The sequence below is a fragment of the Rhinolophus sinicus genome, linkage group LG12 (genome assembly GCF_036562045.2).
Source record: "Rhinolophus sinicus isolate RSC01 linkage group LG12, ASM3656204v1, whole genome shotgun sequence".
NCBI classification, from domain to species: domain Eukaryota; kingdom Metazoa; phylum Chordata; class Mammalia; order Chiroptera; family Rhinolophidae; genus Rhinolophus; species Rhinolophus sinicus.
The window spans coordinates 50285363-50301914 of NC_133761.1; the positions used below are offsets into that span (position 1 = coordinate 50285363).

At 38.4% G+C, this 16552-nt stretch overlaps 1 protein-coding gene across 1 annotated transcript in view; it reads left to right on the forward strand.

The window, feature by feature from the left end:
* Nucleotides 1-16552, forward strand: part of WDR64 (WD repeat domain 64) — an 87433-nt gene that overhangs the window by 3835 nt on the left and 67046 nt on the right. The window contains exons 2-8 of the mRNA XM_074316790.1: nucleotides 1350-1480; nucleotides 4701-4803; nucleotides 7335-7438; nucleotides 10221-10250; nucleotides 11410-11520; nucleotides 13194-13408; nucleotides 16052-16186. Of these exons, the coding sequence (XP_074172891.1) occupies nucleotides 1350-1480; nucleotides 4701-4803; nucleotides 7335-7438; nucleotides 10221-10250; nucleotides 11410-11520; nucleotides 13194-13408; nucleotides 16052-16186 (829 nt within the window). The remainder of the gene's footprint in view (nucleotides 1-1349; nucleotides 1481-4700; nucleotides 4804-7334; nucleotides 7439-10220; nucleotides 10251-11409; nucleotides 11521-13193; nucleotides 13409-16051; nucleotides 16187-16552) is intronic.

Here is a 16552-nt window from a genome sequence, read left to right on the forward strand (position 1 = left end):
ACCCCAATTAATAAACTAGCCCCTCGCTTATTTGAGAGCTTTCACTATTATCTCCTCACAGCAGCCATCGTGCTTTGAAAAATTTTTGAGTCAACTCACGTCACTTCCCTGAATAAAACCCTGCAGCAATAGCTTACCATCGTACTTAGAATAGAAGACAAACTTCTAACTCAAGCTCTGGCCTCCTCCTTCTCTGATCTCACCTTATGGCGCTCTCCCCTGTGTTCACTATACTCCATACTCACTGACCTCCCGGAACATGCCAGGCTTTCCCAGCTTCTGTGTCTTCGTGTTTGTCAGCCTCTGCCTAAATGCTCTTGTCTCGCTTTACACGTGGCTGCCTCCTTTTTGTTTCTCAGATCTTAGCTTAATTTTTCCCGCTGTCCTTAGGGATGGCTTCCCTGAGGCCCACCCCACCCACTACGATTATATATCACAGATTCCTACTGGTGTCCTTTCTAGCACTTCTCTCACACTATACGTAATGATTTTTACTTTGTTACTAAGGTGGGACATACATACAGTGAAGCCCATAAAGTGCACTAATCTGAAGTATATAAGTCAAAAAGTGTGGACATTGGTAAACAAACCTGTAGCTACAAATCAGATCAAGACAAAGAACATTTCTTGCATCCCAGAAAGTTCCCTCATGTCCTTGTCAACAGATAGCCACTAACCTAATGTCTATCACTAGTAATTAGTCATCCTGTCACAATCCGTAAATATTTATTTGATTGTTCCCTTGTTAATTTTCTATTTTTCTCACTAGAAGGTAAATGCCTTGAAGGAGGGATCGTCTCTATCTATTTTCCATTCTAAGTCCAGTGTCTAGCTCAATTCTGACACATACCAGATGCTCAATATATTTTTCTGTCTTGTCCTTAGGCTCACTAGTCACACTCCAGTGAATCACCAATTGGGCAAAATCAATATTCACGAAGTGGTGTGTGTGTGTGTTTACATAGTGTCAAAGAACCAATCAAGAATTGTGCTTTGCTCACTCAAGATGAACTCTAGCAATGACTCCTAATTGGTGACTTTTCACACTAGGACAGAAGTGCTTCACTTTCTTATCTTTGTATTCCTGAACAAAACTCCTAAAATAGTTGCAACAAAAGCTACGGAGACGGTACTAAGCACCAAAATGAAATATTTTCTTCTGACTAAGTAATATTTTAGCCAAGTCCCTAGTTATATTTCCAATGAAAAAGATCTTTAAAATGCAGAAGAATTTGTTTTTTATACAGCTGAAATAATGAAATAGAGTAGCAAATAGAAAAAGTAGCTGAAAAAGGCGATATAGTTCTTGGAATTTTATGACAATGTTCTTGCACTTCGTTACAATGCAGATACAATTGATTATGACAAGTTTTATGCAGCAGTACAGGAGCTCTTTGGTCCAGAAGTGAAAAATCAAGATGTGAAATGCTTTTACAGGAAACTCTGCAACAACCCAGATGCACCTGTAGACTGGTGTGAGGTAATCACTTTTCATGTTTATAATATGAAATGCAACTATTATTTTCATTTTGAATAAATATTTAAATCAAAGTGTTATTCTGACACGGGTAAACGCACAATGTGGTGGCATGTTTAAATGCCTGCACCCATGGAGACATGATGTGCCACTGCCCATAATTGAAAATAGGTCAACCAGACTGATGTTTAACTGTGTTATCAATGAGTAACTTTTCAATACTTCAGACCAAGTTGTCGATTTGAAGAACTATACATGCCATTAACAACAACCAAGATTTTCATGGCCTTCTTTACATTCTAAATGAAATATTCCTTTTCAGTGGTGTCAGTGTATACACATTCCAGTGTATAAAAATTCTTAGTATAAGAGAAGAAAAGGCTAGGATTGACCATCTTTTACATTTCCTGAGTCACTTTCTGATTGGCACAGTTTGGTTCTTGTAAGAACACAGAGGAGTGTGTTTGGTTGTTAAGTGATCTACGAACTATGGAAACAGTATCAGAAATGCCTCTGACCTTTGTTTAAACTCACAGAAGGTGACACTTTGTATAAAATAAAATAAAAATATTTGATACAAATTTAAAGAAAAAAATCTTAGCAGAATAGAAATAATTAAAAAATTCCCTGAACTCTATAAAAAGGACTGTGATCATTTTCTGCAGCTGCTGTAATAAATTACTACTTTTAGCAAATTGAGGTATCCAACATTGATTTGATACATATGTGTCAAAATGATTACAACCATAGGGGTAGCTAACACTTTTATCATGTCACACAATGACTACTTCTTGTTATTACGCTGTGAAAAATCCATTTACATGGAATTCTATGTTAACTGAGAAGTGGGCCTCTGTGGATTTTTATAGAGTTGTCTGTTTTGAAGAGGGAGAACTATGTTACAAATGTTTTTATTGTAAGTAAAGAAAACATTTCCCTGTTGTCATGTGGGCTGTCATGTGGGGTCTCTGGTCCCGCTGCCCGCATAAGAACGTGGATATGATGAGGCCAAAAAGGAACACCCACGGAGCCATAGACAGGGGAGTCATACTGCTATATTCTCGCTGGCGGCTGGATTGGAGACACAGGAAGCAGGAGCCACACGATCCACAACCTGCCGTCCACTTTTCTGCCAACCCACCTCACTTGCTAGCTGCAATGCACGCTAGCTAGCTCAGCCACGGCAGTTATATCAGTGGCCAATAGCTAACTGGTTACAGCTGATGGCCAACTAGTCACAGCTGATGGCCATCTACTACCCGAGCCAGCACCTTTCCATGTCAGGCCGAGAGCCTGGAAACTGCTCTCTTGTCCTTGCCAAGAAAGAAAAAAAGAAAAAATACTAACGTAAAGTATTAGGTTTTTATTGTATAGATTAGGAAATTGAGACTCATTCTTTCCCTCACCTACTTTCTCTTTTTCTCCTTCTCTTTCACTTTCCAGTTAAGACATAATCATTTTTTTTCCAGATACCCCCCTTTCATGTTCTCATTTAATCTTTACAGCAGCCCCAGAATATAGATTAGGGAAGATCACGTTATTGCAGTAACAGAGATGAAGAAAGTGAAGCACAGAAAGGGTAACTGACTTACCGAAAACCACCCAGAAAATTGGAGCTGAGATTTTCTCCCTGTCTATTCAGCAATTTCATGACATTATCCTGTTATGTCCTTTGGGTTCTTATAAATCATATGCAAGTTTAGTAAAAGCAAAAAAAAAAAACTTAAAAACTTGTGACCTGCATCTGAGACACTGTATACATTTGAAGAAAACTTGAGTTTTGAAAAAAAAACGGTGCAGGAAGGTTTCTCTTTTATTGTTCTGCCATTTTCCTCACAAACTATCTGTGCCAATGCTCCTAAGAGGCATTTCTATTTCAATCCATGTGACCTAACCTTTCTGGGCTTCAGAGCCATCATCTATAAAACGGAAATGCAATGCTGGAAGACTGACTTCATTGCAGTATACACTACCTGCTTTTTATCAGCCAATGTTAGTCTTATCAGTAATAAGAACTAGGTTTACTCTTTTAAAAGCCACAAAGGAACAAACCTGGATCTGAATATAAATCTAAAAATTATTGCAGCAATGCCACAAAAAAGTACACTTTCTTTTTTTAGGTTTTGGATGCAAATGCACTGGGGAAAATTGACATTTACAGACTCATGAAACCTTAAAACTCAACTAAATTATCATCTAGGCTTGCCCCTTAAATTTATAATGAGAAAAATTAGATGTGAAGACATCCAAAAAGAATGTGAGTGTGTTAAATTTATAAAGCTAGTTAGTGGAAGATTCTGGTACAGATACAATCTACTTTTCCTACAGTACCATGTTAGTTTATGTTTCCAGTGGAAAATTCATAACCACACTCAAATGAATTCAAAGAAGAGGCATATGAGTTCTGACAATTAAATTCATGAACTCATCCTAAAAAAAAATTCTACATACCTCACTGGGGAATATCACTACGGTCACCCTCAAAGTACTCACTCCCCTTGGGAAGCTATGTACCGATGCTAGCACCTAGTCCACCCTTCAAAGCTATTTTGGAACTCTTTTTCTGGACTGGCCATCAGAGTTGTCATCGTATTACCCTTGATGTCCTGAATGTCATCAAAATGTCTTCCTTTCAATATTTCCTTTCTCTTCGGGTAAAGAAAGAAGTCATTGGGGGCCAGATCAGGTGAGTAGGGAGGGTGTTCTGACACAGTTATTTGTTTACTGGCTAAAAACTCCCTCATAGACAGTGCTGTGTGACCTGGTGCATTGTTGTGATGCAAGAGCCATGAATTACTGGCAAAAAGTTCATTTCGTCTAACTTTTTCACGCAGCCTTTTCAGCACTTCCAAATAGTAAACTTAGTTAACTGTTTGTCCAATTGGTAGAAATTCATAACAAATAATCCCTCTGATAGCAAAAAAGGTTAGCAACATCGTTGCAACAATTTCTTGGACTTAATTGTCAGACCTTGTAGAACACTATATGGATGCCTATAACTGTGTGCCCCAAAAATGAATTTCAAGTGAATTATTATAAATCTAAAACTGTATTTGCTAACTTCAAAAATGTTAAAGGAATGCTCCAGGGTAGGTTAAAAAATAAGTTGCCGGTGTTGACCATTATTAACCCAAGACTTTAAATCCAACCAACATCAAATCTGTTACTTCACAGTCTATTCTGAGATATTGTACATGTTTTTGTGTATTGTTTGGGATTTTAGATCTTTGGATATTTCACCTCTGATGAGGATTCTCTTGCTGCCCAGATGGATGAAGAAAATTTGGTTTTCCTCGTTTCTAGAAAACAGCGAGTTGTAATTTCAGGTGATATTGTTAATTTACCTTCCAAATGAATATGGGTTTTAATATTTTCTCAAAAATAAATATTGAGGACATAACATGTCCATAGAATCACTTCTTGTTTTATGTACTTGCTAAATATGTTGTAAGGGGAAGGGAGGGAGTGACGGTTTCATATGCAATATCGGAAAAAACTGTTCCTGTAGTTGAGTTTCAAATATTCTCATTGCCCTGAAGGGTATTCACTAGGCAACGTGATGGAAATATCACACTGCACTGGGGAGATTCAGCTCGCGAGTTAAAGCTCTCTGCATTGTCACCTCAATAATGCGTGCTCTAATCCCAAATGGAATCACATTTCTTTTAAAATATTCTTAGAATTGAATTTTCAAGTTTTCACTAACTAGACCACCTTCCCACACACTCATCCTCAATTATCTCATGGAGGTTTAACCCTATATGTTAAACTGTGCATTTGGGGCCAATCACACAGGGGTGTTAGCTCAGTTTAGGAAGTCTCCAGTTTACATGTCAGTTGTTTTAAAATTTGAGCCTGGGACCCAGGAACCCCCATCCCTGTCCACTGTTGACACTGCAAGTTTTCTTTCCTTTTCTCCCTCCAGGAAGAGAAAGGTCCAGGAAAAGGAAAGGCAGTGCTAGGACCTGCCCCTGTTCTCCTGCATCTCATCCCAGAAGTAAAGGGCCCAGCTTAGGTTGAACCTGGTCTTCCTTAGAAAAGCACCTGAACTTACTTCAGTCATTTGTGAACCAAACCCACCTTTGTCTTCAGCCCTTCCTTAGCCTAACCTAGGCCTCACCAGAGCCCAAGCTCTGGCCGTGGGAACTCATCACAGAGCATAAGCAAGAGGGCTGTCCCTGCTGCCACCACCGCTGAGCTGAGCAGAGACCAGTGAGCAGGGCACACAGGTTGCTGGCATCCCGAGTTAGAACTTTGAAAGCATCTTTCTAGGTAGCAGTTGGGTTCTGTCATTCATTTATTCACTCAACAAACATTGGTTAAGGTCTACCAAGTGGGTGAGGTAGCTTTCTAAGTGCTGGGGACACAGCAGTGAACAAATGGTCCTTGACCTCATGGAATTTACATTCCAGTGGGGACAGGCAGACAGACAATGAAAAACATCAAACAAGTAAAATATGGAAGATGTCAGATGGTATTAAGTGGTACAGACAAAAATGACGCAAGCAGGTTGTGGAAGAAGAAGTTGGTTTGGAGATGGGAACATGGTGTTGGGACTTTACACACAGGAGGCAGAGAAAACCACACTGGGGAGGTGATAAAAGACCAGGAGTTGATGAGAGGGCAAACCACACACTTCGGACAGGAGTGGAATAGGGGACACCAGTAGAAGACGAGGTTACAGAGGCACCAGTGGGTGCGGGGGCAGACGTCCAGGGCCGTGGCCATGCTACAGACTTTGGAGTGACACAGAAAGCTACAAGAAGGCTGCAGACAGAGGGGAGGCATGGTCTGAGTTGTACTTTAAATGTTTGTTCTGTATCCTGCGTTGGAAACAGTCTAAAGTGGGGAAGGAGTGGAGGCAGAGAGAACGGAGGTGGCTTGGAACAGGATAGTGTTCTCGGCCTGGTTTTCATTACTGATCCCCTAAGGAACCTTTCAGATATTTTTTGTAATTCTGGGCCCCTCTTACCCCAAAACCCTTCCCAGCCCCATTCCCCCAACCCATGATATTTTACTACCTCTGATATACTGTGTATCTGTTTTGTACCACACACACACACACACACACACACACACATACATATATATCATATATATGACATCATATATATGATAGACAAATAGAGTGAGACATTCACACACTCCCAAGAACCAATTTGTACCTTCTTGGGGGCAGAATTTTCTCTGTTGAGGGTGCATGGATTAGGGTGATATAACTAGAGTATGAAATCATTCACTTGCTGTTCCTCTCTAAGAGTTTACAATGATAAAAACCAAATCACCCTGCAAAGAGGACCAATATGTGTGACTTTATAATTCAGCACACAGGCAAAGAAACATGAAAGTGTCTAGTGCTTTTTCCAAAATGCACAAAATAATACCTAAAAAAGCTTAGTAACAGTGTTAAGGGAGTCTCATCTTTTATACTAGAAAGCCTGAAATAGTATTAGGTTTTTGTTCTGTGTAAACCATAATGGTGACAGTTCAAAGAAAGGATTCCTGAGATGGGGGGGCGGGAATCTCAAAAAATGATTGTAAAAGATGTTTGGAAAACTCATCCTCTGAAATGTGCACGTGTGTGTGGGGGAGGGTGTGTATCTCGTGTTTTCATGGGAATTCATACACCACATTTAGTTGGAAAGTGCTATAGTATCTCTAGGGATAATTAAAAAGCAACATTTACTCATTTTTATGGTTTTAGTCTACATTAATTTTTAAGCAACTAGGGTTTTCTAGCAAAAGTTGGCTGTTTTCTTTTTCTTTACTTTTTTTTTTTTTTTTTTAAACAAAACTGACAAATGACTTTTAGGATCTTTACTGCTAGGAGCCGAACTGAATATTATACCTTTGACAGGTAGTAGAAGACGGGACGTGATAAAGTGCATTGTCAAGATTCCTCAGTTGGATTTACTAATAGCGGCTTCTCAGAAAGGATTAATAACAGTGTTTAATAGCCAGGTAATTTGAAATCTTGGATTCCTCCCTCTCCTCCACTTCTTCCCTTCCTCCCTCCCAACTCTTTTCTTCCTCTCTTTTGTTTTATCTATACATTATGCATTACGTATCAGGTGCAGCAGAAACCATAAACCATACTTTGGAGTTATTCTAACAAAATAAAACCAAATATGGCTACAATGAGGAGACTGCTGAGCCCCAGAGAAATTTTTGAGACTTTTGGTAGCTGCGTTTGGCATTGTTCCTCGGGGTGTCATATTGACCCATGTGACATCAGCACAATTAAAGGATAATCCTGGATAATTTATCAGATAAAATCAGAAAAACTCACAAGCCAAGCGATTTTGTCATAATCCTCCCGAGTAATAAAAGTTACACAAGAACTTTGGACTTGGAGTAAAAAATGGCTCAAATTCTAGCCCCTTTATTTTGCCAGCTATGATGTTAAGTAGGGAACTGAATCAGCCAACTTATATCTTTTCACGTTTCTTTTTTTACATCTGTAAAATGAGGACAGTAGGACAGTCCTCTCTCCCTCACAGGACTGCAGTGAAGGTCAAATGAGGTCATGAAAGCAGAAGCACCGTGTGAACAATAAATTCCCATATAAATGGAAGGCATTGCTCTTATTCATGTCATCTCTTTCTGGATTTATAAGTTTTGGGCTTCTATTTTTTAAATAAGAGAGAGTTTAATGGAATGTATGATGATAACATCTACGTTGTATTTCACTACGAAAATCGAAGGCGAATGTTTGGTGCTAAATATCAAAAAGTAATTCCAATTCTTAGTTGGTTCGCAACGAGAGGCAAGCTTTGCACAAGTAAAACATGAAAATAATCATCACATGACTAAAAGTTCAACAATAGTTTTCAGCCCTTCAGTGGTCTCCATTCCAGGCAGCTGGATTCTATCAGGGAAGGGCCACCTGCCCCTGGCGGTGGAGCGGTGGGAGATTCTGGGTGTGGGTGTGGAGCCTGGGCCCCTGCCCAGATGTGCTATTTACCTCCATATTATTCATTGCCTCTCCATTCAGAGCCAGAGAATTTCCCGCCCTTGGTACTTACTTGTGCTGATTAAATGAATTAATACACTTAAAGTGCGTAGCATCACTGTGAACGCTCAGACAATGTTGGCAGTTGGGATTATGAGCAAATGACGTGAAAACAAAATGAGAATGTCTTCCTCAGTGTCTTTTTTTCAGTGCATTATTTCCCTTCTTATTTTTTTTTTCACTTTTATTTTCTCAAAAATAGAATTACGATGGTATCTAAAGAAAAATGTGAGAAGGAAAATAACAATCCTTATAATGAAATGGTTCAGGATTATGGGAAATAAGTGAGGTGGCATTATCCTACTTCCAGAGTTGTGTCTCTCTCACACACATACAAACACACTAACTCACTTATACATGTTTTCAGATAACACATGTATACGCACAAGCACACAGGCACTCACATCTGTTTCTTATAAGATGATGTAACTGGAGAGAAAAGATTGCTTGAACAATTATTTTAAGATTGGATACACCAGGAATAAACAGTATTTTGAATTTGCATGCCTTAAAAATAGGATGACACATTTTATGGGAAAAGTAATTTGGTAGGGTAGGTCACAGGAATAATTTATTAAAAGGTAGTCATTAATAATTCAAAATATCTTATAACAGGTTAATCCATAATTTAGGATCTATCTGAAGTTAAATAAATACATTTAAGAATTTTCTTGGTGTTCTCTGGCAGGTGTGGTAATCCAGAGTGTAAATGTCATTAATAAAAATTCCTGCAGAAAACGCTACATTTTAAAAATTCAAAAGATATCTATAAGGATTGTGAAACTTTTAAAGATAAGAGAACATTAGTGACTGCCACTAAAGATGGAAGTCAAGAAATTGAAGAGTAACCACACTGTTCTGTTCTCTGCTCACCAATTTCCTTACAACACTTTTTCTTTTTTCCATTTAGAAATAAGTCCCTGGTGGGAAAACCTTTTGAACTCTTCAGATGAAAGACAGATTGCAATGACCACCACTAACAGTTTTTAGTAATCACCCAGATTTTCTTTTTCACATAATCCATTCCTTCTGGGCAGCCATTTCCTAGACCTCTGAGCAGGCAAAAGAAATCAGGTCATTAAGATCCTTCAACTAAACAATTAACATGCCTTAAGGATATAAGAGGCTGCTCCCAATTAACTCTGCAGGGAACAAATCTACGATCCTCAACCACCATAGTGCCCAGGGCATGACATTCATTCAACAGACACTTACTGAATAAAAGAAGAGCCCACTGGATTGAATGTTATTAATTCTCTCAATAACTTGAGAGATAACTTTCAAATAAAGAACTGTTGTCCCCCCACATCACTCCATACTCAAGTTGAGCTGTTTAGCATTCTTTAAACTACTGTTGCCATTGCTGTCAGTATTATTTTGCATTCCTAAGTTTCGATAACAAATGTGGCTCTGAATAACTAAAGAATGTGAGGCAGTTTGCAAATAGAAGAAATAAAAGAAATAGTCAAGCATAGGACTCTTAAGAGTACAGTCACCAAGCTTAAAGACAAGCGAGAGAAGCAGAAACCCTGCCCAAAGCAAAGAGAGCTTTATTCCACAGAGCTGGGGTCTTCAGAGGAAGGAGAAACGGAGGAGACTCATGAGAGGTGGAATGACAAGTGAGATTAAACTGAGGAGATACTGTGTTGTTTAAGAGTCAGCATTCTCACCTTTAATTGTAGCGTCAACTAGATTTCATTATTGTGTTCCCTTTTTTTTTTTTTTTTATAGATGAAAGTGCAGACCAGCACCAATGTTACAGTAAGTCCACTTTTAAAATTTCTAACTAAGTCAAATTTAGGGCTAGGATGATGATGGCTCCTCCATAACTAATCAGAATCTCAATGAGGTTCTCAGATAATAAGGTCTTTTCATTGATTGTACATTTAGGTTTATTGACTTTAAACTTTGAGCAACAGCCAAGGGGACCCAGATCTTGCTCTCTGGAATTAAACTGATGGCAGAGAATTGCTTGGAAACTGATTACTCCTGGAAGCTTCCATTTAAAAGATTCACCTAAATTCTTCCAAGCACCCACTGCCAAGGAATGTAAACAATGGGGACATCCCAAGTTGTGAGAACAACAAGGAAATAGCCAATGGAAAAATACAAATTAAAACACTTTACTGTAAACTTGAAAACAGTATAAAATTCGAGTGCAATTCTGCAATTTATTTAATCCACATTGCTAACTGGGAAAGGCAGCTTGCCGCAGACGCAAAGCTATGGTGAAATCCCGCGAGGTTTTCTGAGAGTCGGGGAAACACTTGAGACACACACACACACACACACACACACACACACACACACACACACACAAACACACACTCTGCCATTCTGAATGGGTTTTACACTCAAGCAGTCCCCAGCACAGTGGGCGCTCAGAAGGGGGAGCTGTTGTTCTTCATCAGTAGTGTGTTGTCCTTGATATTGGGGATCCTCCCCGTGCCAACTGGGTGACACAAGACAAACCCGTTGGCCTCGACTTGATCATTGGCCAGATGACCACTGAGGTCTTTTCTAGCTAAAAAATTTTAAGCATGGGGACAGGGCCAGAGAACTTGATGAATCTAGTCTCCGTGTGTGTCCCTGTGAAGAAGTGTTCTCACTTGAGTGAATAATAGTGCACAGAGATGCCTGGCTGCTGTGCCAGCTGCTGCGGCTTCCAGAGCTGTGCCACGCTCTAGTGGTGTTGTTCTCCAACTGATGGTGCCCAGCAACTCAGGGTAAGGGTGCAAGGGGCAAAGATAAGAGGCTCCCCACAAGACATAAAAGAAGAGACATTGCCAGGCTCCTCTGCAAACAAGGGGGCAAATGGGGCTTTTAATGTAACTAACCTACTCTTTAGCCTCGGTCACCATTGATGAAATAAACACAATAAATGCCGTCCTCCGCGCCCAATTCTATGCTTTTCTATCAGGATACCTCCTGGATTACAGGATGTGATTACCTCTCACAGCTGAAACGAATTGTTGCCACTACAGAAAGGACCATTATTGTCTGGGATTATAAAGCTCAAGGGAGCAGCCAGGTAACTGTGCCAAGAGAAATCCTCAAAGAAGTGAGATTGTCTTTTCCATACGGGTAGGATACTAGCAATGCCCTTTCTCTATTACAGGTGAAATGAGAGTGTTTAAATAATCAAGTTCTGCATTAGCATTCTATGAGTGTAGTAAAAAGGGAACATTCTTTCCATTTGCTGTGTATTTAATTTGAGGGTATTGTTTTGGTTTTGTTTTGTTTTTGAGAGAGAGGCTAATTCCGTTCTTTGATAGTTTTCTCTAAATCCAAGTATTAGCGTTCTACTTACACTCATGCTATCACGTTCAAAGCTTTTCTATCCACTCCTCCTTCTTTTGGTAAGAAAATTGCTAAAATCAAATGCCTAATTCTGGTAAAAAGAAATCTAGTGGGGCAGATGTGAATGTTAACCCTTTTGGTGGCTGAAATGTTGCCACTTAACTGGTTCACAATATTTACTGAGCATTTGCAGATACATAGAAGTAATGAACATGTTCCCTACGTGCAAACCATTCAGTCTTGAAGGATCTCATGAAAAAATATAACAGTGCAGTAAATTATACGGTAAAATGGAACAAGTGCAATAGGGGCTCAAGGAGGGGGGAGGTTATTAAAAAAAAGGCCCGCAGGAAGCAGGCTGATTTGAAGGACACGGAGGATTAAGAAATACTATAACCTTCCTTCGTGCCACACTTGCCCGTAGTCATGGTGAAAAACTAAGCTTCTAATGCTTATCCACAATGTTGTAAGCAACTAGGGATGGCACGATGATTTTTAAAAAGGCAGCTGGTTACTTAATGTACTTTATTATATGATGTGTCCCTGTCTCATGTCCTGTCATTGGATTGCAATTTCTTCTTATTTCAGCTCTCTCCTGTTTTCACTTTCTTTCAATCCCATGGAAGCCTCCAGTTCCTTGAAAGCATCCTCTTCCACACTTGAGTCCCCATCCCTCTTCTCTCTTTCCTTTCCCACCTGCACCCACTCGGGATGGTCATCTGGGCAGAAATCTTCCTCACCCTGTATCTCTACCTTCCAAACTCTCATCCTGATCGATGCTATAGCCCCACTCTGTGCTCCTGCACAGAGGCTGAGCCCTGAGGGGAACACACAAAGCCACACTGCTTGGCATTGCTCTAAATTCAAGGTCTGCAGACGGACCTGAGTGCTCAGTGGCTTCTGTCAATCTCTTTCTTATGCTTGTCAACTCACTGCCCATTCCTGACATGTATTCCAAAATTCCATTATTCTTTCTGGCCCTTTCCTTTTCCGCTGATGAACTTGTCCCTATTTTCCTGAGAAAGCTGAGTCTCTGAGGCTTGCCCTCTTTTAATTCTGCTTCCTGTTAATACTGCCTTACAAATCCAAGACGGAGACACTCACAGTATTATGTCAGAAAATCGCATCACTACTGAGCCAGAGGGAGGGAGGGACCTCACCCTTTTCCCCACAAAATACCCCAAAACACAATGCTGGGCTCACAGTGAGTGTTCACTAACATTTACTTGGTTAACTTTGTTTTCTTTCCAAGCCCCTCTAACACTGTGGGAGTCTCTAACATGAGAAACATCAGAAGTAAAACTTTAATTAAATAACAGGGAACATATATAATTTCACATTTAGAGCAATGTGATAATAGAGCAATGTAATAATAATGTACTAAAAGCATTGTTCCATTTCTAGGAAAACTATTTTGTCATAAAGCCTATGGATCACTGCCTCCTGTGTGTGTGTGTCGTGTCCCTGTCCAACCAGTTCTGCCGAGATGACATCCTCTTGGGGGATGATGGCGGTTTTGTGAACAAATACACAGTAAATAGTGATGACTTTGGACTGAGGCAGGCAAAATCCAAAAGAAAATCACAAAGTCAGGTCTTAGAGTCAAAGAACTTCAAAAGGTAAGAGTATGACATGGGTAGTTCAATTGTTTTAATATAGACATTTTTTCAAGTTTTCATATAGTGAAAACAATGTGCCAGACCCCATGATAAAGATTTGAAACACAAAACTGAACAAGAAACATCTCTTACATCAGGGAACTTCCAATATAATAGGGAAGACAGACAGGAAAATTAGCAACTGAAATTCCTATTTTAAGTGCTGTTGACAATAAAAATCTATTTTCCGCATCCCACCCCTCCTACTAGTCTTGAGGTGACTGCTTTATGTCCGTAGTTGTAGGGCTTTGGCTCAGCTAGATTTCAGGTGATGCTCAGTGATGGCTGTTCTGTAGTTTAGTTGTGATTTTGATGTGGTCACGAGAGGAGACCAGCACAGCATTTACCTACCTTGCCATCTTGACCGGAAATCTCTCACAGGGTTATTTCTAAGAGTAAAATATTAATAGCTAGTGTCCAATAATAGGGGAATTATTAATTTAAATGATTAATAATTTAAATAATTTAGATATTATATAAATGTAGACTATAATAAAATGTAATGTAATGTAAATATATATTTACGTATTTTATAAATGTCCATATGTATAATACATTTATATGTAAAACATACACACATATTTTATAATATAGCTAAAAGATATTTAAGGTATCAAAGGCATTCAATAAACCATAGAATTAGAGAATGCCATGCACCCCCATGAAATTATGTTTTGGAAAATATTTAGTAATATGGACAATGTTCATGTATAGTGTTAAGTAAAACAACTTTTAATTTTTTATGTATGTATGAATCCATTTTTGTAGAAAAACACATAGATGTATACGTGTGTGTATGTGTATTTCTACTTAGAAAAATATTAAATGTATATATCCCAAAATATTAACAATGATTCTCCATGGGACGTCAAAGAGATGATTTTTATTTTCTTCTTTATGTTTTTCTACTTTCTAAATTTTTAAAATGAAAATTTTAAGATAAGAAAAAACAAATATATAGGATTGTACTTTGTTATTAATATAACACATACTATCCCAAAGGTAAGAAAATAAAAGCTTCAAAATTCGGGATTATACTTTGTTATTAATGTGGCAAATGTTTTACCTCAGAGTTAGAATATGCAAGTAAAAACTCATTACAACTGTTACTACAATGGAACCAGCCCACCGCTGGAACCCGAAGAACAACACAATAATTAAGTATCTGGCTCCATTTTCCACCATTTATATATGAGCACTATTATTTAGTTCCACCATAGCATTAGACTCTGGTGGGGAACTGCTCTATATACTATCAAGCATTTCATTCCAGTTATCATAGGTTCTTAGAATAGACTCTGAGACATGAATCTTCTCTTTACTGATATGTCAGAAAACCTGTCAGAATGTCAGGGCCTGTTTTCCATCCCTGTTTCGATTAAATATGTTAGAAATAGGATGGAGGATCCGAGGAATTTGAGGAATCTGAGTCCAGTTAAATGAGTACTAATTCACATTGGTTCTTTTGGGTGATTCTTTGCATGTAAATGATTTAATCATGTGGATGACCATGTACGTGATTTAATTGTTCAGTATTGAAGCGTATATATAGGTAGAGTGTTGAGGCATTTTGTTACACCAAGAGATCTTCAAGCCAAATAGAATGAAAAGTATTAAGGCCAAAGCGATCATTAAATTCTGGAGCCATCATTAAAGTTTTCCTGCAGTTGATATCCACACAATTCATTCATATTGAATGGGCGGGGGTGGGAGTGTGGGTAGCAAACACTGGTATGCAAAACACTGTACAAATGAAAGAAAGACATAGCCGGCGTCCAGAGTTCAAAATGTAACACAGGCTGGCATGTAAAAAGAAATCTCCCTTTCTGCTGTGTTCAATACCATATTGTCAAACTTTGCTGCCTTGAGTATAAACATGTCTATTCCTCAGCTAGACTCTAAGGAACTTTGAGACAATATTTTTACCTTAATCATCTTTATTTCCCTGGTGTCTGGGATACAATAAGTGCTCAATAAATGGTTGTTAACGAGGATACAAACACACAATGAGGATATAACATCATGAAGACGGTTTTTTCCAGGTTAACACAGGAATTTTACAGCAGAAGTTTTGGCCTCTAAAGCCAAGCCTCTCCCTCAAATGTCCTGTTTACTGATGAACAAGCCTGTGACAAGGAATATGACAGCTGTCCTAGATCCAGCTTCAACAGTGACCTGGGATTATAAATCTCCCGGTTCTTCAATTTTGAAAGAATTCACAGAAATATAATATCATAATAAAATACAATATCATAAAAGATATAAAACAATATGAAATGGTCCTTCATTTGGATGACCAGAAGTTTTTTCCAGTAGAGAGAGGAAAACAGTGCCAATATTGGACTGAGATTCTTCGATATTATTCTTTAATTCTGAAATTATAGCTCAAAATTTGATAACAATCTTTTATTTTTTCTAAATAAGCTGGTCATGAAGAGTTAATTACACAGTTAAACTGAGTATAATGTATAGGATGGTATTATATATGCAGGCTTTACCCCAGTTTGTTTGCAATTTGTTAAAGTCAAAATGAAATGCCAAATTGACACTCAACATGATGTGTTTGTATGTCTAATATAACCCCCTTTTTTCTTTAATTCCTAGTATTAAAAGGAAACTACATAATGACTGGGTTATGAAAATTAGGTATATTTCAGCCCTAAATTGCTTTGGATCCTGCTCCTTAGACAGTGTTCATTCACTAGTTTTGGACTCTTTGAAGAGACTTGAGGATAATTTGTAAGTACAATAGTTTATATCCATGAATATTCTGTGACTTTCAGGCTTTTTATAATTGATATGCCCATGGCAGCCTCAAAGCATTCAAACTGGTTTTTAGAAAAATCAGATGTTAATTATTCCATTTATTGGACAAGTTAATTAGATTTTCGAAAGGAACTTGAAGTTATTTGTGCAAATCTTAACATGATGGGTCCTTCTAGTGGCAATTTTGCTCATTTGTTTGTGGCTATATAATATAATCTATTGGAATAAATCAATACAGGTATATCTATAGCTATATTTTCCAAATATAGTTCTGTTGGTAAAACTATATACTTTTTAAATCTATATACTTTAAAAACCATTCTTACAGGTCAACTGTGC